Raw genomic sequence first — 24356 nt, 5'->3', positions numbered from 1 at the left:
GCATTACTAAAAGTACAGCAAACATAATAACTATATCGTCTGTGACGTAACAGTGTATGACAATTGAAGGTGTGGCGTGCCTGTGATTGTTGTGGAACTGTTCATAAATGCTACCAACAAATTAATTATTAGGAGTACAATATTTATCTTTTTCGGGGGGAGGGTTTTGGGTCTTTTTTCTTGGCCCCTGTCACCCCCTGGCTACGCCTATGCCCGTGGCCCCCCAATGACCGCTACGTGGCCGAAAACCCTGGGTTAGTTACAAAAATATTTTAATTAGTTAATGCAGTATTTATAAACTTAACAGCATTTAAGATATTAAAGTTGTTACCCTAGCTTGCACGGCAGTGGATACATATTATTGGTCAATTTGCCTCATTAATTAATTAATTATTATTATTTATTTAGGACGGTCTATTTGTTTAGTGAGATGGTTTACCACAGCTGACACTTTGTGGGTGAATCGGTCGACACAAAACACATTTACAATTAAGGGCACTAAAGCGGTGGAGGTAAAGTAGCAAACATAATAACATGCCACACATTTTTGGTCAGATTTCTTCGGCTAAGGTACAGTTTAAATTGTTACCTGCATGCTAAAGGTGCAGTAGCTAAAATAAAAAATGTGACATTAAAAAAATAAAACAAAACAAAATTTTAAGAAATTTCGTTGGAAAGGTAAAGTAGCAAAACGTTACAATGTTTGATTTAATGTGACAAAGGTGTAGGTACAGTTTAGAATCACTACCTACGTATCAAAGGTGCAGTAGCAAAACACGACTATGAACAATCTTTGATAAAAAATTAACAATATAATCATGCCAAATTATAAATGTAACATTTTTGTTAAATTTCACGAATTTGCTTGTTTGGCAACTGTAGCAAAAAATGGATTTAATCTTTGAATGAATTAAGAAACACATTTTATTTTTACTTTTTGCTAAATTTTAAACGCAACATTTTTCAACTTTCCGAACTTGTTTGTTTGGCTACTGTACCTCTGACTGCTTATCGATACTTTAAAAACAACCTACTTTGCAATCTTTGTTCTTGATGGCGTCGGTGAGTGGACTGATGTCTGTGATGCCACAATTCTCCAACCGCAACTTCTCCAACTTGTGAACAATCTCCGACAAACTTTTCACTCGGGCGTTTTCGATTTGGTTGTAGCTGAGGTAAAGCTCCTTCAACTAATTCATAGAAACATAACGTCGTGAGTTTAAATATTTCTCTTCAATGTTTCGTTGAAATAAATTATTTTGTACAAAAAGCGAAACAAAATCTCAAGTAATTTTGGACGAAAATATACAAGTATCAAAAATACCGCAAAAAGTTTTATTGTTTGATTTAAGGTGACGTCAGGGAAGGTACAGTCTAAATTATTACCCGCATATGTATTAGATATTTCAATCAATTACCAAATATTTTTAATAATGGAGTAGTTATAAACTTAAGCTATTTGCCCGACTAAAAAGTAGTTTAAATTAATGTTTAATCACTAATGGGTGAGGGTGTATATGTTCGCAAGCAAGCCAAAAAAATATTTTACTTTTTATTCCAAAAAAAATTCTCTTAAGTTTATACCGAAACAAATTTCAAGTAATTTTGGCCGAAAATTTAAGGTAAGGTAGCAAAACATAGCAATGTTTGATTTACTGCAGAGGTGTGCATGTTAAAGAAAACACAAGTGTGGGCGGCCGTACGTTGATACAAATTTTGTCAACTCAATAAAAGTTGGTTTGTGAAACTGACCTAACAGTACACATGTTTTTAAATATAGTCTTAATGCGTCAAGTCTCCTTCTAAAAAACCTCTTGCCATCTTGAAACCCTTTTTTCGCTTCGCGCGATTGACGTTAATCAGTTGCAAATGCAAAGGCGTTCACTTTGGTCGCGACAATCTTAAATTTATGTATAGCGGCGTATTTGTTACGATTTATGGTTTGCATAAGCACACAAAGGGAATGTGACATCGCTGCCTCTGGTTTTTATTTCAGCGCTAGTATTGTCACACAATATTTTTGTCAATGTTTATTATAACGTCACACAGGTCCAGGATTAGCCTTGTACCTTTAAGACAGTGGTCGGCAAACTGTGGCCCGATGTGGAACTTTTTGCAATTTTTAGTGGCCACGAGTTATTTTTTAATATTTCGGTCATATCATGTAGTTGTTGGGCCGCTTAATAACCGAACATTCATTGTACTGTATTATATTACGGGTGGTTAAGAGTTTTTGTTTTGGCCCATTGTTGCATCACAGGGCAGCCAGGCCATCCCCCACCCGTGCTGATTGACACCAACTCGCCCGACTGTGGCTTCGGCGAGAAATGTAATTAGTTGGTGTAGGAAAACTTGTGTTAAGCACCACTACTAAGCGAAATATTACTTAGCGCCAGTTATTTCCTTTAACACTAAGGTGCAAATACATTCAACACTACACAAAATAATAAGGTTAATCGAAGTCACGTTCGAACTCGTAATAATGACTCTTTGTCCCGTTTTAAAAACATCGCCATTGCTGCAGTGGTAAATAGTTGTGAGGTTAATTTTTTAACTTAAACGTTGTTAATTAAAAAAATGTTTAACCCAGTCGTTGACGCCTTTGAAAAGTTTATTGGACTTGTGATGTACCCAGCGATAAAAAAATTAACTTTTTAGTATTTATTAAATTGTTTGTATTCGAAAATTATACGCAATTACTGCAGTTTTTGGTAACAATAAGTTCAATTGCAAATGTCTTATAATAATATTTTTAAGCAGTGTTTTTTAAGATGTTTTCAGGGAGCGCAACGGTCCAATGAAGTTTAGATACGAAACGAAACCATTGCGGACGCCCTTGGAAAATAGAAACGACCCACTATGGGCGTCACGCAGCACAGAACCTCTGGTGCATATGGTTAACTTTGTAAATGGTTTAGTTGCAAATTTACAATTATTTTGTCATTATTTGCTGTTCAGTCAGTAACTATAGTGTTGTTAGGCGAAATGCGGTGTTTTGTTTGTGGCGCTAAGCAACCTGCGGTCAAACGTCTCAAGCAAAAAAACACCAGAGTACGAAAAAAAGATAGCGCGAGGATTTTTAGAAAAATGGAAAACAGTCAGGCCATAGAGCATTTGACAAAATAAAACATTGATCAACTTCCAAAATATTTATTGATGAGTGCAAATCTTTTAAGTGAGTCGATTGCTTATCACGAGCAAAGTGAAGTCCATGCATTAGCTCGTTGCTCTAATAGCATTCAATCAGCTTAATGAGCAATACAGCAAACGAATGGGCAATTTATGGAGAAACGCTCACGCTATTGCTAAGCACAGAAGACCGATCTGCCATTACTGTTGGTTGTGTGAACTAGGACAGCAGCATAACGAAACAGACATCCGTCCATGTCCGCTATAGCGTTAGGGGCTTGGTGCAAACTAAGTTTGTCGCCTTCGGAAGCCCAGAGAGTCCGAATGCTGCAGGTATTTATGACAGTATTTTAAAATCCCTTTTAGAAGTGGGTATAAGCAAGGAAGAGATTACGTCAAGGTTAGTTGGCTTTTGTTTGTGATTGTCCACTGCTTTGCACATCGTTTGCAGCTTTCCCTCAAAGACGCTATAATACAGAACAAGCTATACGAAAGTGTTCTTGTCCTGTTAATGGGGCTATACTATCCTTACCATAACAGCCCGTAACAGCGTCTAAACCTTAGACGGGCTTTTGAGGGCCTCAACCAATGTGCCTTAATGCCCACGACAGTTTGTTGCACAAGAGTGGTGGGTCATACTCTGCTATCAATCAAGAATGTGATAAGAGGGTACAGCGCAATCCGCGCTCAACTTGGAGATCTTACAGCAAAGGAAAGGGTAAAGGAAATTATTTTTCGGTAAATTTGACGGGTGAAGTAAAAAACAGAGCGGTAGGTTATTTACGGCCGATGAAGAGATCTGATGTTATGTCTTTATAGCATTTACTTTACGATGTGCTAACCCCGATTCATTCGTTATCGCTGTGTCTACAGTCTGACCAGGTAACCTTGGCTGATATGAGGGAAAAATTTGACATAACATTAGATGTTAATAAAAGCTTGAGAAGCGCACCGCTCCGAACAAAAATCAGTCAGCAAGGTGTAAAACTTTAATACAAATATGCATTTCGCCTATAAATGGCATCATCAGTTTGTCTGTACAGATAAATAGTAAAAAATTAAAATATTAAACTATGCGTATGCTTACCCTTTGTTTAAGACGCACAAGCTTATGCCGGAGCAATTGACATCTTGCCAATTAACGGATATCCCTACCCGCCTGCTTCAGTCTGCTGGAAACACCTACTGCTCCCGTTATACAGCATTAATTGAAAATATCCTGAAGCCAATCAGTGTAGCATACTGCCGGAATATACTCAATGAATATTGCCAAGACAGTAAGCACTACATCACTAAGCTAATCAATTGGAAGAACGGCGTAGCAAAAGAAAGTCTAAAGGCGGAGGATATCTACATTGTGGCAGCAGATGTGGTAGCGCTTTATCCTAGCGTTAGCAGACAGCTCATAAGGCGTTCCCTAGCCCGCGCGTTAGAGCTACACTCTGGGTTAAACCCTGTGGGCTGTAAATGTCTCCTGGATTTTACACTGTTCACGATGGACAATGTTATTGTCCAGTATGACGGGAGTTTTTATCGTCAGAAAGAGGGTATTATAACAGGCGACAATCATTCCGTCTCAATAGCCAACATTGCCATGCACTTCATCGTTGAATCGATCGCAGACACGTTAGGCACGGCTCAAATCTTCAAGCGGTTTATTGATGATATCATTTTCATATCCATCGGGGTCAATACCACGCAAAGAATTAGATCTGCGCTTTTGTCGGCATTCTCCAACGAGGGACTGCAATTAACATTTCGGTTTTTTGTTCGGATTACCCTAAATATGACGTTGAATTTCTCGATGTGCTTCACGCTCACTCTAAGACGGCTTCACTAGGATTCACAACTCGGGACAACGTTAAGATCACAGCAAAAAATAGATGTTTTTTTGCATGGCTCCTCTTACCATCCATTGCATATTTACAAATCTATTGTGTTGGGTGAAGCAAGCCGCCTCAGGAGGCTTAATGAATCCGATGAGGACTACCACCGAAGTCTAGAGCAACTGAAGATGAAATGCAGGAAGTCCTGTTTTCCCGCTGGCCTCACGGATTACAACCTTAATGAGGCTAAATCGTGGACCGAGAGACTCCGACACACTAAAGAAAAGACGAAAGACCGTGTTGTCGCATGGGCTACTCCATTCGCTCATCTACTCAGGCTCTCAAACAAAGAAAAGGCGCTTCAACCACGAGTTAAAATAGTATACAAAAGGCCTCATACACTCGGTAACCTTCTTACTAACTACCGACAACTTGCGCACACCTTTGGCAATGCAGTCGGTTTGTCAACGCCGTGCGGCAAATGCGCACTCTGCGGTCACCATGGGGGACACAAAGGGATGGTTGGTGAATCGAGTAAACTTAAGGCTGCAGGTAAGACCATAGAGCTCCGGCAAAGCCTTAATTGTAGAAACCACGGAATTTACGTGGCAACGTGCAACATCTGCTCTGCCCAGTACGTCGGTCAAACCAAGAACAGGTTTTCTGTTAGGTGGAACGCACACCGAACGACCTGGAATACATTTAACTCAGCAACAACAAACGACAACGCAGCGCTGCTTCACCACTACGCAACCTACCATGGCGAGAAGTTAAAGAAACATCCGCATATTGCCGAATGTTTTACGGTAATTTTCGTTGAAGAGCCAGACACCAGCAAGCTCGATGAATGTGAGGCTAAATGGCTCAAACTCACCAGAGCCTCAATTAACATTCAAAAAATGATATTGCCCCAAATTCGGTAGCCTTTTTATATATATTTTTATATATATCGTTGTGGATTTGTTTTTTGTTTTTTCGTTTTTGCGTTGTGCCGTTCCATTTCGGAATGTGAGTCATATCCGTTTTCTTGTCTAACTGTGGTTTTAGGTTTGTTTTTGCCTTTCCACCTTTTCTTATCTACCGTGTTTTGCTACGTCACTGATTCTCATACCGCTTCCCTCTGGGCCGTGTTTTTATCAGTGGCTTTCTGTGGCCGCTACACGTATCGCATGCTCCTTTTGCTTTTGTTTTACAGTAGTGGTTGGGGTTTATACGCAGACTGTCTTTGTCTTTGTTCATCTTGGATGTATTTATTTTACATTTATATTTTAATATTTTAATTTTTTACTATTTATTTGTACAGACAAACTGATGATGCCATTTATAGGCGAAATGCATATTTGTATTAAAGTTTTACACCTTGCTGACTGATTTTTGTTCGGAGCGGTGCGCTTCTCAAGCTTTTATTAATAAATTTTAGAACTTTTATCGTCGGCATTATGTGTTCTGTTGGAGGGCCAGATTCTGTTGTTAATACACATACAAAACATTAGATGTTCTTCGCATTCTTAAAGAACGGAATTTTCTACAACAAACGTTTACTTTTCAGTTTACATCGATAATTTCCAAGACTGTGTTTTTTAAGTTGGTAATAAAAAATAAAAAAATGTTAAAAAATCTACGTATAACATTTTTGAATACGTTTTCCGTTTGTCCGCGACGCACTTGACAGCCTTCCACGGCGCAACGGTAAAGAAGCGCTGATATATGACAGCATCAAAACGTAAACAAACCGGAGGTAGAAAATAAAGCACATTGAAATTTTTCGCACTTGCATATTTAAAATAGTCAAACAGTATTTAAAATGGACTGTGTCTAGTTTGTCAAAGAGGCGGTGGTCGAATGAATTACATTGCCGACCCCTGTTTTAAATATACAAACATTTTCCCGCGTATAAAACGGTTAAGCGCAACAACAACCTTACATAAGAACAATACCCTTACATTGTTACGTCAGAAGTTAAGAATGGGGGGGGGGAACTTCTACAAGTTCTTAGAACGAAAGTTGCCATTTAAGCTCAAATGTTACATACAGTATTACAGTGCTGTTTGTTACTATTTATATGTGAACTTTTTGTAAAGTTTTGTGGAAAGTACTTTTATGTAACACTACCTTATGCGTGTTCGGCGCCCCCCCAAACGAGAAAAAAAAACACCCCCCTTGTAACTCGCCAACGCCCACAAGGGGGCGGTACCGCCCACGTTGGGAACTTCTGATCTACATGAAGCTCATGATGCGCGTCAAGTACAAAATGGCGGAAACCCAGCGAAGTTTAATCCATGTTAATCGTGAACTCCCAGGCACCAATTATCGGATTTTGTTGATTGTCATCATAAATTTGTGGCGATATGTTGTGACCACATCTCTAAGGATACTCTATAACAGGGGTCGGCAACCTACGGCCCGCCGATGTAATTCATCCGGCCCGCCGCCTCTTTGACAAACTAGACACCAGTCCATTTCACATACTTTTTGACCATTTTAACTATGCAAGTGCGAAAAATTTCAATGTGCTTTATTTTCTGTCTTTTGAACTAGATCAGCGCTTCTTTGCGCCGTGGAAGGCTGCCAAGCGCGTAGCGGACAAACGGAAAACGTATTTAAAATAATGGACATATATTTTTTATCATTTTTTTATTTTCGGCAATGTAACAAAAACTTGCAACAAATTTAAAAGAAATGTCTGTTTACCAAAAAAAAATCGCGCTTGCTTTGCTCATCATGTCTGCCCTAACTTAAAAGCTTAAAAAACGCTGAACTAGATTAACTATTAAGGTTATCGCGTTTCTCAAAGTAGCTTTATTAGACTTTTCATTAGTAGTATGGATGACGATACTACTAACATTAGTAGTATGGATGATGTGGACTCGAATTTTAAACCAAACAAACGCTTTCTCGCTTTGCGCCAACACTTTACTGCCACTTAAATGTAATTAAACACGTTTTTAAGCGCAAAAAATATCCGAGGCCCGGCTGATTCACAGTTGTTCTAACATTTCAATCACACAATTCTTAGTTCACATTTTGTGCGGCCCGCAAAGATCTTTCTGAGTTTGGTTTTGGCCCGCGACTAGAAAAAGGTTGCCGATCCCTGCTCTATAATATGCAGTACTATTTTCAATAAACCTAATTCAAATGGTTAAGTTGTGCAAATATTATTAAAAACACCCATTACCTAATGTGTCCACATTTTTTGTTAACCTCTAACGAATCACTTTATTTGAGTGAAGCAATCACGAACAGTCTTAAAACCGTGACCGTATATAGCCCACAGTGTCAGCGCAGCAAGCTGTAAAAACGTAATTCTTATTAGCACAACGCAACACTATGACGTCACAATGGACAATTTAACTTGAAGCGTGCAATGACGTCAATGGACAACTAATAATCAACTTGGTTTGGAAAAGTAAGCTGCCTGAAAAGTTTATTAAACAAAAAAAATTCTTCTTCAGGAGCGTCGTGTTGATTTTTTGTTAGGTGCTTCGCGGTCCCAGTAAATTGTCTTGCGGCCCCCAAAAGGACCGCGGACCCCAGTTTGAGAACCACTGTTTTAGGCAAAAGCGTCATAAGGATTTTGAACTCCATAAAAATATAATTTAATAGATCAATCGTTTTTGCTTAAAGCGCAATTCCTGTTTAGTCTTTGCAATACAGTTTTAATGCTTTGGAAAAAAATTACAAACTAACATTCGTAAACCAATCGTTTAATATGTTTGTGGCCCCTGAAGTAAACTAATAAGTTGTCCCGGTAATTAATTTCATATTTATTCTGTACCTTTAAAAACAGGGGGGGGGGGGCGCGATTCTGTTTTAACATGCTTCCTTATATGGGAAACCACGCTACAAGTAACTGTTAGCCAGGGTATGGTATTGAAATCTTTATATCAATAATGTAACAAATACAAATTAATATATAAATAAATTAAACGAGACAACATGCTGATAATTACATGAAAGCACTTTACCTTGTGAGTCATTTTCCCGATTCCTTCGCAAATGTGTTCCCAACCTTGACTTGTCAGGTTGCAGTGGAACAGATTCAACATCTCGATTGTTTTGTCGACATGCTGGAGCATCCGCCCCAAAGCGTGGCATGAACTTGTACCGATGGTTTCGTTGCTAAAATAAGCCTCCACAGGGAAGTGCTTTGCGAAAGACTGGATCACTGCTTCATTGCATTCTTGCAAATCAACAATCATTCCAATTTCTAAACACAGTTTTCAACAAATATTAAAAAAGCAACAAAAATAACATTGTAGGTTGAACCAGCAATTGGCACTGTGACGTCACAAGTGTGAATTGTTCTAACAATGGTTGTTTAAAGCAGAAGTTGCAAATTTTTTAAACGAACTGATTAAATAAAAATATGTTCACGGACAGGCAAAAAATCACAATAAATAAAAAATATAGTACTTGTGTAAGATATTGTAATATTTCTGCCATGTAAGCGGCTTGTTTTATGTTGTTGGACAACTAACTTTCAAAATCGTAACTAATAGTAAAAAGTTTACGTAAGTAGATCAACCCGGAGAAGAACTTGTTTCTAACGAAGTCATTTTTACACGAAGATATTTATTTAATGCTAGCTTATCCATAGATTGATGATTTTATATTTTTACCGCCATCTACTTAATGTGTTTCTTTAATCGCGTTCACGGCTAAAGCTTGTAGCGCCTAATATGCTCACGTGTGTTTTACTTGTTTGAATATATATGTCCAGTGAAAATATAGCACAAAGTAAAATAAATGTTGTAAACTTACCAGTGGGCTTTCGCTTGAATTGCTTTAAAAGGCGTTTGTAGAACATCTCAGCCTGGCCTGGAAATATATCAGGAAAACATATTTTACAAACATGTAAGTTTTTCTGTTGACAAACTTTCACTTTTCGCACTTTAAAGTCGCCCATCAAGCTTAATTAGATGCTGAGCAGGCGCGGATCTAGGATTTCAGTTTGGGGAGGGCCATGAATTTTTTTCAGATATGACGTCACAAAAGTATACCATTGCGTGACGTCATAATTCAGGTAAAAATAACATCGGCTGGCCGAATAAACTAACTCCTGCAAAATAACGCGAAAAACAGACCTTTTGAAAGCACGAAAAAGTAATAAGGTTAGCCTCTACAGTGGGCCGGTTTCCTAGTTTGACCCGGTATGAAGAATATCGCTGAAAGACGCTACCATGTCTATTGTCTACACATCTTCCTTTTTCCCGAAAAGGCGAGGGCAACCGCACATGCCACCGAAAAAGCGCCGAGGCCACGTCGCAATAAAATCATAGCGTTGTCTGCTGCGGTCAGCTGTGGTTCTTTCATGACACTTCTCTCAATTTTTAAGTTACTGTAGTTGGTTTTTGCCAAATAAGGTTGCTGAAATGAGCAAAACTCTATGCAGAGTTAATCCTAACATTAGATAGGTTACACAAGGGTCGGCAACCTTTGTGTAGTAGTCGCGGGCCAAAAGCAAACTCAGAAAGGTCTCTGCGGGCCGCACAACATATGTTAAATGAGATTTGGTGTTATTACAACTTTATAATAAAGCGTATACTTGGTTTAAAACTCGAGTCCACACGTCGTCACCCCCCTACTACTATTAAAAAAGTGTAATAAAACTACTTCGAGAAAACGCGATAAATTTTATAGTTAATCTATTTTAGTGTTTGTTAACCATTTGGGGCACACCTGGCGAGCGAAGCTAGCGAGCGCGATTTTTTTGGTATACCGGTATTTTTTTTAAATTTCTTGTTTTTGTTACATTTAAAAAAAAAATGGTTAAAAAATATTTGTCGATTATGTTTGAATACGTTTTTCGTTTGTCCGCGACGCACTTGGCAGCTTTCCACGGCGCAACAGTAAAAAAGCGGTGATCTAGTTCAAAAAGAGCATCAAAACGTAAACACACTGGATGTATAAAGATCATTAGCGCGAAGCGCGAAAATTTTTCGCATTTACACACTTAAAATAGTCAAAAAGTATTTAAAATGGACTCGTGTCTAATTTGTCAAGGAGGCGGCGGGTCGGATGAAGTATATTGGCAGGCTGGTTCTGATACAGATTTGCATTAACAACAAAAAAGCTTTTAATTGTACTTGGATATAAGTTAGTTATTATATAGTCGAGGTCAGCGTACGGCAGGCTGGCAGAATCTTGCCAGACTTCTGGTGACAAGCATTTTTGGCGAAAATTCTTCGGTTTTTGGTCGCGCCCCTTAAATGATGTGTTCGCCAAAGGAATGTTTGAACCTTGCCATGTTTTGGCGATAAACAAGGCTATTATAATTAATTTTGTGACATTATTAACAAGTACACAAGGGACATGTGAAGGTACAACCTGGGGCCTGGGGGTGGACGTATATGTCTGTTTTTCTTGCTTTAAAAGTGTTACATAGATAGCTGTTTTCAGGCAAACCTGTGTGAAAACGTGCTGCTCAAAACGAAAAAATATTCTTTGGATAAATTTTCAATTTATATTGCTCGAAATAATGATATTTATAATAAAATTTAATAGAAATGGTCACAGTCACAGTGCCATATTACCTTTGGGATAGATTTGCTGAAAAAAAAGACACAGAAACGTAGCAAAACCAGGCTAAAGAAAATTTTTAGCATTTGCGTAATTAAACAACCAAAAATATACTTTAGGCCTTAGGTGGAGACGCATAGCCTGGTACATCCTTAATATGCCGATGCAAATGTTATACCAGTACATTTAACAGGAATGGGGAATTCAACTCAATATACAGGAAATCAACTCAATGTAGAAGTACTTGCCAATTCAAAGTTAAACTGCCAACACGTAACAATTGTAGCCTATGATCAAAAGTGTGTACATTTTAAAATAATAAACAGTCTATAGGCCTTACACTACCATAACTTTTTTCAAAATGACACAAACAAAATGAATTTCTGCCAATTGTAGTATGTAATGTTATTACATATTTCCGCTGTTCAAAAATATATGTGTGGAAACAACCACAAGGTATTTTGTAAATTGGATGTTGGAAAAAAACTTTGAAAAAATTTTTTTGAAAAATAAATAAATTTTTTTTTTGCTTAATTTTTTTGCACCACTTTCTTCGGTTTTCTGGCTGATTCTTTGGCCGACATAGTTGCCAAGTCGCCAGCATTCTGCTATACTGGCGTACGGTCACTTAAGCCGTCTCTGCAAATCTGAAAAACGCCGCTTTGCGCGAGTGCGCGAAACGAATTTTACCATTTTTTTTGAAATATTTATTATATGGCGCCATAAGCTCGAACACCACTACAAAGCTTAAAAATATGTCTTATTTTGGCGAAAATAGGCCATACTACCTAGGGAACCGCGAAAAAAAACAATAGGCGAAAAAAATATTCCCCCCCCTAGATCCGCCCCTGATGCTGAGCATTTAATGATTTCCAAATGAAGGATAATCTGAATCATTGCCAGGTGTAAGTTCATCAAATGGTCGCTTACCTTCATCTGTTGGTTTCTGCGGATTGTCCGTTCTGCTTTGGTCGACATAGAGTTGGTTTGGTTGATTGACAGGTGGTGTAGCTGCTTGTTGCTTGGCAACCTGCATACACACATAGCTGGTGAACAAACAGAACAACTCTTATAATTATAAAAGCGTATCAAGCAGAAGCATGGGCGCAAAGTTTGAAGTTTACCTGGGATTGGGAGGGGTGTTACTGGTGACGTCATAGTCACAGTGACGATTACAGCGCTGGAGTGTGAATAATGTTGTCTCACACAACTCATATTTAGTGCTTTAATTTGAATACTGGTTTATTTTCGTCCATTGTAGAAATCTTAACTTACGATGAGTTTGGTTTTTGATATTCGTCATGCGAAATATTGCTCAGAACTCAAGTTTAACATTTGTTCTAAAATGATAATGTTGTGACTTAAATTTGACTGGGGTTGGGTAACTAACGACTTATACTTGTTATTTGTTAAGAAAGACTTGAATTGGACTTAAGTTGCTTGCTAATGATTTGACTGGGATTTAGTCATTTTAAATTGGCTTGTTTAGAACACTGGGTGTGATGCGACCCCGATGGCGTCTAGCTACAAAACGTTCCCAGATGCCAACCTGTAGGCTATATTTATCCCATTGTATTCACATGCGATCAAACTAAACTGCTACTAATATCAATCACACCAAATTATAGAAAGAAAATAGCAACCTGTTGGTCAGTTTGTTGATGTGTCGCTTGTACGGCGGAGGAATCTTGTGGCAACTGTGACTGGGCTTGCTGTGGGTGGAAGCTCCAGGGTCTCAACTGGCTACAAACAAATAAACTTTCATGTTAAGTAGTTTATTAGTAATTAGTTTTAACAAAGAACCATAATAAAGTGTTGCTATAAATCTACACAAAGGCATACTGGCCGCAATCAATACATTTGTCGCAACGTTGTTTTCATTGGGCTTAGGTTACCCACTCCTGATGTAAGCGATTAATCCAATTAAATATGACCTGAACAACTATGATTTCTATGGATAAATGGGCCATGTCTTAGTCGAGGTGAAACATTCTGGCACGACCAAATCCTAAATATGTTTAGCGTTACGCAAAACTTGTGGCAATAAACAGGTTGTTGGTGATAGCAAACCCGTAGCTTGAAGTTGATTGCGCTTCTCTTGGAGCAACGCTTGGATGTTGATCGAGCAGCAAGGAGCTTCTCTGTATCTTCTCCTCACACACAGATGCCTGAAAAAATAGCATTTCAATAAATCACAAAAATATTAAAACTATTCCAAACATCCAAAGTAATTTCTTAATGGAATGCATTTTCACTAATTAGTTAACTAAACTAATTTATGCCAAACTTTTAAACCAAATATTGCACTACTTAAGCAAAACAGTACAAAATGCTACTGAAATTTATTTGTTATAATATATTTAGTTTATTTGTAAACATCAACTGCAATACTTGTGGTGTGGATGGTGCGCCATCAAGTGGTTGCGGAGTTGCCAAGTGCGTCGATGAACTAGTTGATGGTTCTGACGTTCCTGGGTAAAACATAACATCAAACTTTTCACACATGACAACCTTACATGGATATTTTTCAAACAGCTTCCCAGGATCTATCAAATTATGCTTAGGGCGCAACACCACCAAAGGGTTGCAACAAACAGAAGCTTTAAGTGTCAAGAGTTGATTTTCAAATTTAACCTAACTTTTGCATACTTTGTAATATGGACGTAACTAAAGGAATTATTGATAAAAAGGGAAATTAGCTCGGTTGGTAGAGTGGCGGACCCGTTAGGCCGAGGTCGTGAGTTCGAATCTCACCACATACAGTTTTCTAAAATACCTAATTGAGCGACTAGTTCAGTTTGCCAATAAACTCGGGATGTAATATTTATTTTTTCACGTTTAAGCTTTTTAGAGTGAAATATTGTTTGTTCCAGTCCACTGCTGACTTTTTACAGAGTTAAGCAAGAAATATGTTTATGATATCTATTTGTACAAGCTATAGTCTAACAAGATTGTGTAGTGTAATAGTTTTTTTTTAAAAGAGATTCATGAGCACAAAGTAATTTCAGGAAAGTAATGAAACAAATTTGATTTACATTTCCAACCAAACGAACCGAAATAAAAAAAGAGATAAAATTGTCTCGTTTTTTCCGGGTGTTATTATGCCACGATTAGAGCAATATCTGCGCCGAGCTGTTTGCCAAAGTCAGCAAAGTGATAGAAAAATAAGTTGTGTCAATTATACACTAAACACGTGGTCTTAGGATATGGTTATAGAGAATAATTTTGCGGTAACAATCATTAAATGCCAATGTTACACCAACATCAGATATTAGCGCGAACAGCGAGGAACATTAGCTGCGCCTAACTCAACGTTTTTGACGATAAGTAAGACGGCTTGACTTTGCGTTGTCAATTGTCGAATACTAAACCTGAACGAATAACAAAAGGCGAAAGAGAAAAACATCCTGCGTTTACAGTCCACCAAACAGGAGACGAAAAACGGCGTTTTCAACCTCCTCCCCCCTGGATACGCTACTAGGTTAAAGTTTTGTCAAAATTAATTATTACGAAAAACGGCGTTTTTAACGATTTTAGGTAAAAAAGCGCCTTACATATCGATACAATACATTTCATACTAGCGTAGTTTGTACTACACGGTGTACTTTGCTTATGTCACCAAACCAAAATATAATCTAAGAAATCACGGTTAGAAATGGTGTACATACCTTTTCTTTTGTCGGATTCTGCATCACTGGAGGATTCATCGGATTGTGCATCACTGGAGGATTCATCGGATTCTGCATCACTGGAGGATTCATCGGATTCTGGAACTGTGAAGTTATCTCCGAGTAGAAGTCCACATTCGAATGTTCTCACCATCGCCCAGTGAGGACTAGCGACCAAACCATCGACAATCTGACTAAACTCATCTAAACTCATGTTCTGGCTAATATGGACAGCGGTATAGAATTCTTGAAGTAACTGATGCGAAAAATAAAACTTTTTGTCCCCGTCGAAAAGTTTCTGGTTAAAGTGAGAATACCCAGGTACTGCGATTATAATATCCTGGACTATGACATCACTTAAACCTTGCTCAGCCATTTGTGGATAGGTCATAATGACAGTTGAATTCTTTGTGGCGTTGTAAGCGATTTTTGCGACTTTAACTTTGATATTTTCGATGTCATGACCCTTGGCATGTTCTGAGCGTCTCAGGTTTTCAAGTAAAACTATGAAAATCTGAGTGATGTTAAAAAGTTCGGTGAGATTATCTGTGCCCAAAGCAGCCAAAAGGATCAATTGAAGCATGATCGGGGTAAGACAAAGCTCAAGTAACACAGGTGCGAGTTTGGTAAAGCTTTCCCATATTCTCTGGGCTTCATTTTTAGCAAAAGCAAAAAATAGTTTTTTCATGTCGGCTGGTGTAAGCTCATGTACTAAAACAATTTCCTTTGGTCGAAGTAATTTTTTAAGGGTTACTATAGAATGTGGCCTGGAAGTCAAAACTATAGAAATGCCTGGAAAGAATTTTCCGGTGCATAAATTTGCGATTACCTCTTCAACTAACATTGGAGTATCATACGATGCATATCTAGGCATTACATTATCAAGTGACCAAGTTGCTTGATCGTAACCATCAAGTATGATCCCAAATTTCTCTGGGAACTTCATTATTGCTGCAAATATGGCGTTTCGTTTTCTTTCGCTTAACCATGGGTACGCATAATCAACCACAACCTGCCTTAGAGTGACTCTTTCTGACCCATAGAGCATGTCCATGCACAACAGGAGAATCCACGTTATGCAAGAGGTGTTTGACAGTCGTCTGGCAACGGTTGATTTCCCAGAACCAGGAGCCCCAACTAAAGCTGTGTAGCGATGAGGTACTACATAATCATGCAATCGCTCAAAACTGATCTCCTTTGAGCCAGAATCGACATACCTTTGTTGTGTGAAAGGCTTATAGTCTTCAGTTTTACCGGCTCCACCTCGATAAAAGTTTTCCTCTGTCCTTAGAACTGGATGAACACGGGGAAAGTTTTCCTGCTCGTAGTTTAGCCCGAGTGAAACAACTTCTTGTTGTGGTCTCTTGAGATCTTCCTTTATAGTTTCCAGTAAAACTTCAACAGAGGTTGAATCTAAAACATAGTAAAACAATAGATTCAATAAATTCTGTTTGCCTTTGGGACAAATTAAACCTATTAATTTGAGTTGCTGTTTGAGTTTCAGCCCTTAGCAGACATCTGCTTCATCAGTTGAACAAATTAATGCTACCTAGCTTTAGATGTCCTAAACATAAACTTATCTTATTGGATGTAATAAGAACAAAGTATTATCATTAGCTTTTGGTAAAGTAATACCAACTGTGAGAGGCAACACACAATAAGTATAATCAGCCCAGCAATATCTTTATCTTTATTTACAATGCTTTAATTAGGCTTTTATAACCCAAGGAGAGGTGCATGTATGCAAGGCCTTATTTTTGGCTCATTCCATCTTTAATTTAAAGTTTTTCAAAATTTGTCCACCCATGTTCTCAGATTTTTTTTATATTTTAAACAATTAAAAACCTCAAAGAAAAAATAAGATTGCAACAAATTTGAACGTTCTGTGATGAGTGGTTACAAAGACATGACGTTTTAAAATATTTGATCACTAGGTGGAAATAGGTACTTTTTTGGTTCCGCTTGAGTGCTTTTATCTAACTGGAGGCTTTATTTTGCAGCAGAAACCTGTAGTAAAATGCTATTTCAACATTTATTGGGGTGGTGGTTTCAAAAATGATGCTTAAACAACTATGTGGTATTTCTTCTATATGAAAATTGCATTTTAAGTTTTATGACTTCCAAAGAGTTTTCCGAAGCTTTCTGCATTTTTTTTTCAATTTTTATGTTGGCAAAATAATCTTTAGACAACATAGTATTTGGACTTTGTAAAGTGGTTCTTGGTATTTTACAATTAGTAATTGGTTAAGTTTCAAATTTAAGCCTCTTGTAATAAAATAGAAAGTGACCAAACTTTAAAATGCGTTAATACACTGACTTTTGCAGCCTCTCATACAACTATTGTGCAGACATACAATAACACATTGGCTGAAATAATTCTATTCAACAGATTGTATAAAGTTCTAGAAAAAGAAGTGCAAACAATGAGACAATGTACAAAACTTTGCAGATATTTTGTTATGTGTAAATCTGTATTCCATGACATACTGAGTAAATTTAAAAGCAGAAATGCAACTATGTGTAGAGCTGTTTGACATTAAAGCAGATTAGATCTTCTAAGCTACAAATATCTCCTAGTGATAGAGTAGGTGACCCTGTTAAAAACTTATTGAAAAAATGCTCACATTTCAATCAAATACTGTATTGTACAATGTTTTTTATTACTGTAAAATTAGCATTGGTGGAAATAGCAAAGTACCAAGACTCCAGCAAAATACTTAAAGCAACATGAAAGGAGTTAGCAATATGGTTTAACCATGGAAATACTTTTTTTGAAACAAGATCCTATTATTAGTATATCGCTTCGGCCCCAGACAAACCAGATGACAATACATAATTTGGACTCCAGCTATAGTAGCACCAAAGTGGTTAATTTTTATGGCTTGTCTAACTTTGACAAAGTAAATTTATGGGTTTGTCAATCTTAGTTTTTTGCCTTTCGCTATTGCTCCATTTCTCGTTTTTGCGCGCGCATAATGGCGCGACGCATCGCATAAGCACACTCACTTAATTAGGCGTGGTAGTGCGCGCCTCTCACGCAAAAAATGCAATTAGCTTCTAGCCTTTGGGGCCAATTTAGTTGCTATATAAAGCTTTTGTTTTGCGGTGCTTGGTGCATTTATCACCAGCATCATTACCGAAGACGCTATACACCCCAGACATCTTACTTTGGTATGTTTTATTTCGCAACCTTTTTGTTTATATATGAAGTATTGTACGCTAAATAATTTCCTTTTCTGCCTTACAGAAAACCTGCACCGATTTCTCTACTGTTTTGATTTGTACCGTGCGAAAATTGTACGTTCGCTATTGTCCTTGTACACGCAAGCAATAATAGAAAGAAGTGCTGAGTACTGCAAAGCTTGATTTCTACAATTATTATATGATATATAACTACGTAGTTGGAGTATTTAGATATAGTTTCTCAGTCTTTTCTGTCTGCCTACCAACTAGTGGCCTGGTTCCAATACTAACCAGTCTTCAAAATTTACTTAATGTAAATAAGCCAAAAAAAAAGAAAAATATTGCCCTCAACACAAACCGCAGATTTTAGATTACATTCCGATTTAATGTGGCTAATGACAAAACCCCCACTATTCCTATTAAATTACACTTGCGTTAACTTTTGTAAACTTGGCATAAGAGCTTAAAGCCGCACACTCACTGAAAAGCCTTAACGTTCAACTTGTGCGACGTGCACCACATTTCGTGAACCACTGTCGTAAACCTTAAAAACGTACCACTTTTAAACGGTATAGAAATCTGTACAAACACTATTTGTATTTAGATGTGACATAGTTTGTTTAAATAACATCATAAATGCAACAGTAACATCTTGCTCAACACCAAAAAACTTTCAAAAGTTGCACAAAATTTTAAAATACTTTTAAACTAATTCCAAATGCTTTGCAATTACGTTATGTCAATGTTTAAATATGGGGTACAATGTACCAAAGACAGTTTAAAAAAGGTTGAAAAACATATTTCCACCTTGCAACCAATTGATAACATTGTATAATGTTTTGTGTTTTCAGCGAAATCAAACAATTAATGGGGTTGACAAAATGTCACTTTGCTACTTGTCTAATGCAGACCGTGGCAAAAGCATGTTGCAACTAAATTGAAAATCATTTTGCTCTAAAATTATGATAAATGTATAAACGTTTAGAAGCCTGAAACTACCTGTTACTACTTTATCATGGAAAAATTAGTTCTCTGTATTGAAATAAAACGTTAATCTATTTCTTACCAACTAAAACATTCAGACAGACTTATTTCGCTAAGCCTCTCTGAAGGCATCTTGTTTACTGTTTCTAGTATATTGGTAGATTCTTTAATGAAAACAAATTTGCACCATAATCAATTTTTTTACCTTCCTGATAATTTTTGTTCTATTATGTTTAGCGGAAATTTGCAAAGTTTAACGTTGTTTAAGAATTAACAAAGGTAAAATATTTTAGTTAATATAATATTGGAAAAAATAAAGACTAGCAGTTCAGTCATTACTATTACAATGGTGACTATATGGATTAAAACAACATAAACTTTGGTGCTTTTTAAGTGCATTTATCAGTAAACAACAACAATTATTCAGGTTTCTGGTTAGGCGCAACATCCTAATAGTGTGCTGGAAAATAGACCACTCAATCTAAGGTAGAAAAACTTAAATTTTTAAAACGCAATTTTGGAAACAAATTTCGTAATATTCATTTTATCTAAAATACCTTGTTGGGCAGTTGATGGTCCAACACTTAGAGGGGTTTCCCCTTGTTGAGAAGTGGATGGCCCAACCCTTAGAGGGGTTTCCCCTTGTTGAGAAGTGGATGGCCCAACCCTTAGAGGTGTTTCCCCTTGTTGAGAAGTTGATGGCCCGAGAAGTTGATGACATAGAGGTGCTTCACCTTGGATAGCAGATTGTGGCACTACCACTGTAACATTTATATAGTTTATATGATGCTTGAGAATGAAAAGACTATCACTTCCAAGTCATTACTATCACAATAGTGAATATATGAATAAAAACAATAAAAACTTTGGTGCTTTAAAAGTGCATTCAGTGGCGTATCCAAGGGGGGGGGGTTTGGGGGTTCGGACCCCCCCCCCCCCCTTTCGTAAGTGACATTATCGTATTTTGTTTGTTTTCGTCGAGTTTTACTCACCGTCCGAAGCTGCGTGTTTTTAAATGTAATTCGCCCACGCGTCTCAAGCTAATGCAAAACCAAAATCAAACGCAAAACGCCGTTTTTCATCTTTTGTTTGGTTGACCGTAAACGCTTGATAATTTTTCTCTTTCGCCTTTCGTTATTCGTTCGGGTTGGCTATTCAGCAAGTGTGTGTTCGACAATTAATAATATAAATCAACAGGTTTACGCCTTTTCTCTCTGAAAACGTTTGAGTTAGACGGTAATTTAAAAGAAATGCCGTTATACCAAATAAAAATCGAGCTCGCTTCGCTCGCCAGGTGCGCCCGAACTTAAAACGCTTATCTAGCGCTGAACTAGATTAACTAACTATTAAAGTTGTGTCGTTTCTTCGAAGTAGTTTTATATGTCGCGCTAACCGAAAAACACCCGGGAAAAAAAGATCTCCGTTTAGTATCGCAGGTGGCGACAGACGTGCTTGCAATTTAGCCTAGACTCGTACTTGGATCTACCAAAATCAATCACACATATTTCACGGTCTTGGTTTAGTTTTTCGCCTGAAGTTAACGATTGCACACTAAGCGGTTTCGCAGTTGGCGCCTGGCAGGATTGTCAATAACGCACGTGTTCGCTTTGCGTCTAATTTTCGCTTTTGCTTTACGTTAATTGGCTCTTTCGGATGATTTGTTTTCTTGTTTATGACGTCATTACAATCGCTATTTTATGACGTCATATCCATCACTATTTTATGACGTCATTAACGTCAGACGAAAAAACAACAGGGAATTCTCTAAGTTGAAAATTCGGAACCCCCATTTTGAATTTCTGGATACGCCCCTGAGTGCATTTATCAGTAAACTTCAAGTTTCTGGTTAAGAGCAACATCCTAAAAGTGTGCTGGAAAATATACCAAGTCAATTTAAGGTAGAAAAACTTTAAACTTTAAGACGCAGTTTTGCAACAAATTGACACTGGTCTAGAACAGTGCGCAACCTTTTCCACTTGCGGCACACAAACAGAGATAAAACAATTTGTGAACGTCGCGACACACCTGGCATGTTCCGCGGCACACCGGTTGCTGAGCACTGGTCTATAGAATCCTAACACAACGCACATTATTTGGGTTAGGGTGCGGGTTAGCGTTTGGGTTAGGGTGGGTCAAGTATTATTATTAAGTAAATATAATAATACTTCGCCCACCCACACTCAAACTCTAGCCCGCACCTTAACCCAAATATTGTGCGTTGATTTAAGGATTGTGGTAGAATTCTAAACCAGCGCTGGCCACTAATTTTGCCATATGTTAAAGTAGCGAAGTGCACTTTTTAAACTTGAGTACACCCGGTCACCTCAATTTTTTGGCTCTGTACGCACAAGATTTAGTAGAGATGTGCCAACAAATTTCGTAATATTTATTTATTGTCTAAAATACCTTGTTGGGAAGATAATGGACCAACACTTAGAGGTGTTTCCCCTTGTTGAGGAGTTGATGGCCCGAGAAGTTGATGACATAGAGGTGCTTCACCTTGGATAGCAGATTGTGGCACTACCACTGTAACATTTATATAGTTTATATGATGCTTGAGAGTGAAAAGACTATCAGTTCCAAGTCATTTCTATCACAATAGTGACTATATGAATTAAAACAATAAAAACTTTGGTGCTTTAAAAGTGCATTTAAAAGTAAACAACAACAATTATTCAGGATTCTGGTTAGGAGCAACATCCTAATAGTGTGCTGGAAAATAGACCACTTAATTTAAGGTAGAAAAACTTTAATCTTTAAATCACCTTTTTGGAAACAAATTTCCTAATATTTATTTTCTCTAAAATACCTTGGTGAGAAGTTGATGGTCCAATACTGAGAGGGGTTTCCCCTTGAATAGCAGATTGTTGTACTACAACTGTAACATTCTGTTGAATGCTTAGTTGCTGATTTACCGTCTGGTGCTGGATACTGGCCTGTTGTTGTAGTCCTTCTACTGCCTGATGTTGTATCATCGCATGTTGCTGTTGTAGTCCTTCTACTGCCTGATGTTGTATCATCGCATGTTGCTGTTGCAGCCCACTCACATCTTGACGTTGGATAACCGCTCGTTGTTGTTGTAGATCTTCTACTTTCTGACGTTTTATTTGTGCTCTCTGTTCGTGCATTCCTGCAACAGTCTGATGTTCGATTCTAGCATCTTGGTGTTCGATTTGTTGATCACCAGCAATAAAGTTCTACATAATATATTTAAAATATTTGTAATTAGAAAAATATATATTTTTAATATAAATGTTTAGCCTAATATAATTTAAACATTTTATACCACGTAGTAAAAGAAATTTTAATTCCAATATTTTATTCATATTTTTCTGAGCAAAGGTATGTAAGAAAAACAAAGGATATAATTATGTTCTGCACGCGTGAAAGATGTGACTATTTGAGGCTAAAAAAGCGACATCTTGCTTAGTTAGGTTGATTTATAAGTTTTCAATTACATTGATAAAGAAACTAAGATTTAAAACAAATTCAACTTACTTGACAAGTGATGTTTGATGTATTTTCTTCAGCCATTTTTAAATACACAAGTTGAAACAATATATTATTTACATTATCTAAACAAACAGTAAGCATTGTGTGTTAGGGTTAGGGTTATATACAAGTTCTAATTACTTATGGCTTAACCCTTTTCTAAACATAAACTAGCAAAAATGATAAATTTGCAAAAAACAATGATAACAATTAACAACTGAAGCCAAGTGGCAGAATCAGTATTCGTCCGATAATATCGGAGCCGATACACGATACCAAGTGGTAGTATCGGTACTCGTTCGATAATATCGATGCCGATACACGATACTAAGTGGCCGTATCGGTACTCGTCCGATAATATCGGAGCCGATGCACGATACCAAGTGGTAGTATCGGTACTCGTCCGATAATATCGGATTCAAAGCCGACACACGATACCAAGTGGTAGTATCGGTACTCGTCCGATAATATTGGAGTCCATACACGATACCAAGTGGTAGTATCGGTACTCGTCCGATAATATCGGAGTCGATACACGATACCAAGTGGTAGTATACTCGTCCGATAATATCGGATTCGAAGCCGATACACGATACCAAGTGGTAGTATCGGTACTCGTTCGATAATATCGATGCCGATACACGATACTAAGTGGCCGTATCGGTACTCGTCCGATAATATCGGAGCCGATGCACGATACCAAGTGGTAGTATCGGTACTCGTCCGATAATATCACAATAGACATATATATTTTTTAAGTGTTTAAAAAATAGGGTAAATTGGGTTGGGGGGATATTATGGGTTAAATTAAGGCCAGGTTTGTAAGGTCTAGGGGTCAGTAGGTGTTCAATTTTCAGCTTTTGTAACTCACTCTTCCTAACTGTTGAGGGTTATTGGAGCAAGGAATATTTATATATTAGTTCAACTTTCTTTATTTGGAGATTAATGTTCAACAATTCCTTCAATTATGTCAAAAAGTGTATAAGTACTAAATCTAACACACAATATATTGGTCAACAAAAAAAACAATGATAAACTGGATAAATACATTAAAAAACTGCCGCATATTTAGATGTACACAGACAAATTTAGATGCAGAATTAGGTCATGTCTGAACAAAAAAAAATAATTATAAGCAATGCTTTTTAATAATATTAGCTTACAAACATGAGAGAAACCTAATCATTATTGAAAAAAAAAATGTTATTGACAGAATTTAATAAACCGAAAATCAGTTTGTTTAGATGTTATAATATAATAAATATATTTTACTAATAAAAGCATATAAGCATCGTTGATGCAGGTTGTGGATTGTACTGTGCACCACTTGCCTAGAACAATTGTTTTTTTGTTTTTTTATTAGCGTACTTCTTGACTTATATTGTTTTTAGATACTGATAATGCTTTTAGTAGCGAAATATATTTATCATATTATAACATATAAACAAACTGATTTTTTAATTCCTGTATTAAGTTTTATCTTATAATTGATGTGCAACCAGAATCGTTTGTTTTCATCATTCGGATTCAGGCAGATTCTGTTATTCGAAAGAAA

The 24356-nt window shown here is 37.2% G+C and overlaps 1 protein-coding gene and 1 pseudogene across 4 annotated transcripts; one reads left to right on the top strand and one right to left on the bottom strand.

The window, feature by feature from the left end:
- Positions 1-123: 123 nt before the first annotated feature.
- Positions 124-23089, bottom strand: LOC146162974 (uncharacterized). Of its 4 annotated transcripts, none has more exons than XM_083381496.1 (12): positions 22808-23087; positions 22119-22506; positions 21716-21835; positions 19867-20070; positions 15143-16555; positions 13866-13945; positions 13545-13615; positions 13118-13217; positions 12405-12504; positions 9717-9773; positions 8921-9162; positions 127-1190 (listed from the first exon to the last, which is right to left on the bottom strand). In XM_083381496.1, exons 1-12 carry the CDS (start codon positions 22901-22903, stop codon positions 1020-1022), a joined length of 3042 nt encoding a protein of 1013 aa, XP_083237622.1. In that variant the 5' UTR covers positions 22904-23087; the 3' UTR covers positions 127-1019. The 4 variants fall into 4 exon arrangements, with proteins under 4 accessions (XP_083237623.1, XP_083237622.1, XP_083237621.1 ...); XM_083381495.1 differs by having other exon boundaries at positions 128-1190; positions 13545-13642; XM_083381497.1 differs by lacking the exon at positions 21716-21835 and having other exon boundaries at positions 124-1190; positions 13545-13642; positions 22808-23089.
- LOC146162975 (uncharacterized) lies at positions 4208-5878 on the top strand (annotated as a pseudogene).
- Positions 23090-24356: the final 1267 nt, after the last annotated feature.

The sequence above is a fragment of the Ascidiella aspersa genome, chromosome 2, assembly GCF_963924565.1.
Source record: "Ascidiella aspersa chromosome 2, kaAscAspe10.2, whole genome shotgun sequence".
In the NCBI taxonomy this organism is placed as follows: domain Eukaryota; kingdom Metazoa; phylum Chordata; class Ascidiacea; order Phlebobranchia; family Ascidiidae; genus Ascidiella; species Ascidiella aspersa.
The sequence above is the reverse complement of the archived record's forward strand: the minus strand, read 5'-3'. Positions and strand labels throughout refer to the sequence as shown.

What these genes read in the sequence shown, in the direction of transcription:
- LOC146162974 (XM_083381495.1), bottom strand. Translation starts at nt 22,903, where the DNA reads ATGCTTACTGTTTGTTTAGATAATGTAAATAATATATTGTTTCAACTT. An exon ending in CATCAAACATCACTTGTCAA is followed by an intron (nt 22,507 to 22,807) that starts GTAAGTTGAATT and finishes TATATTATGTAG; the next exon opens with AACTTTATTGCTGGTGATCA. An exon ending in ATTCAAGCGAAAGCCCACTG is followed by an intron (nt 9,163 to 9,716) that starts GTAAGTTTACAA and finishes AACTGTGTTTAG; the next exon opens with AAATTGGAATGATTGTTGAT.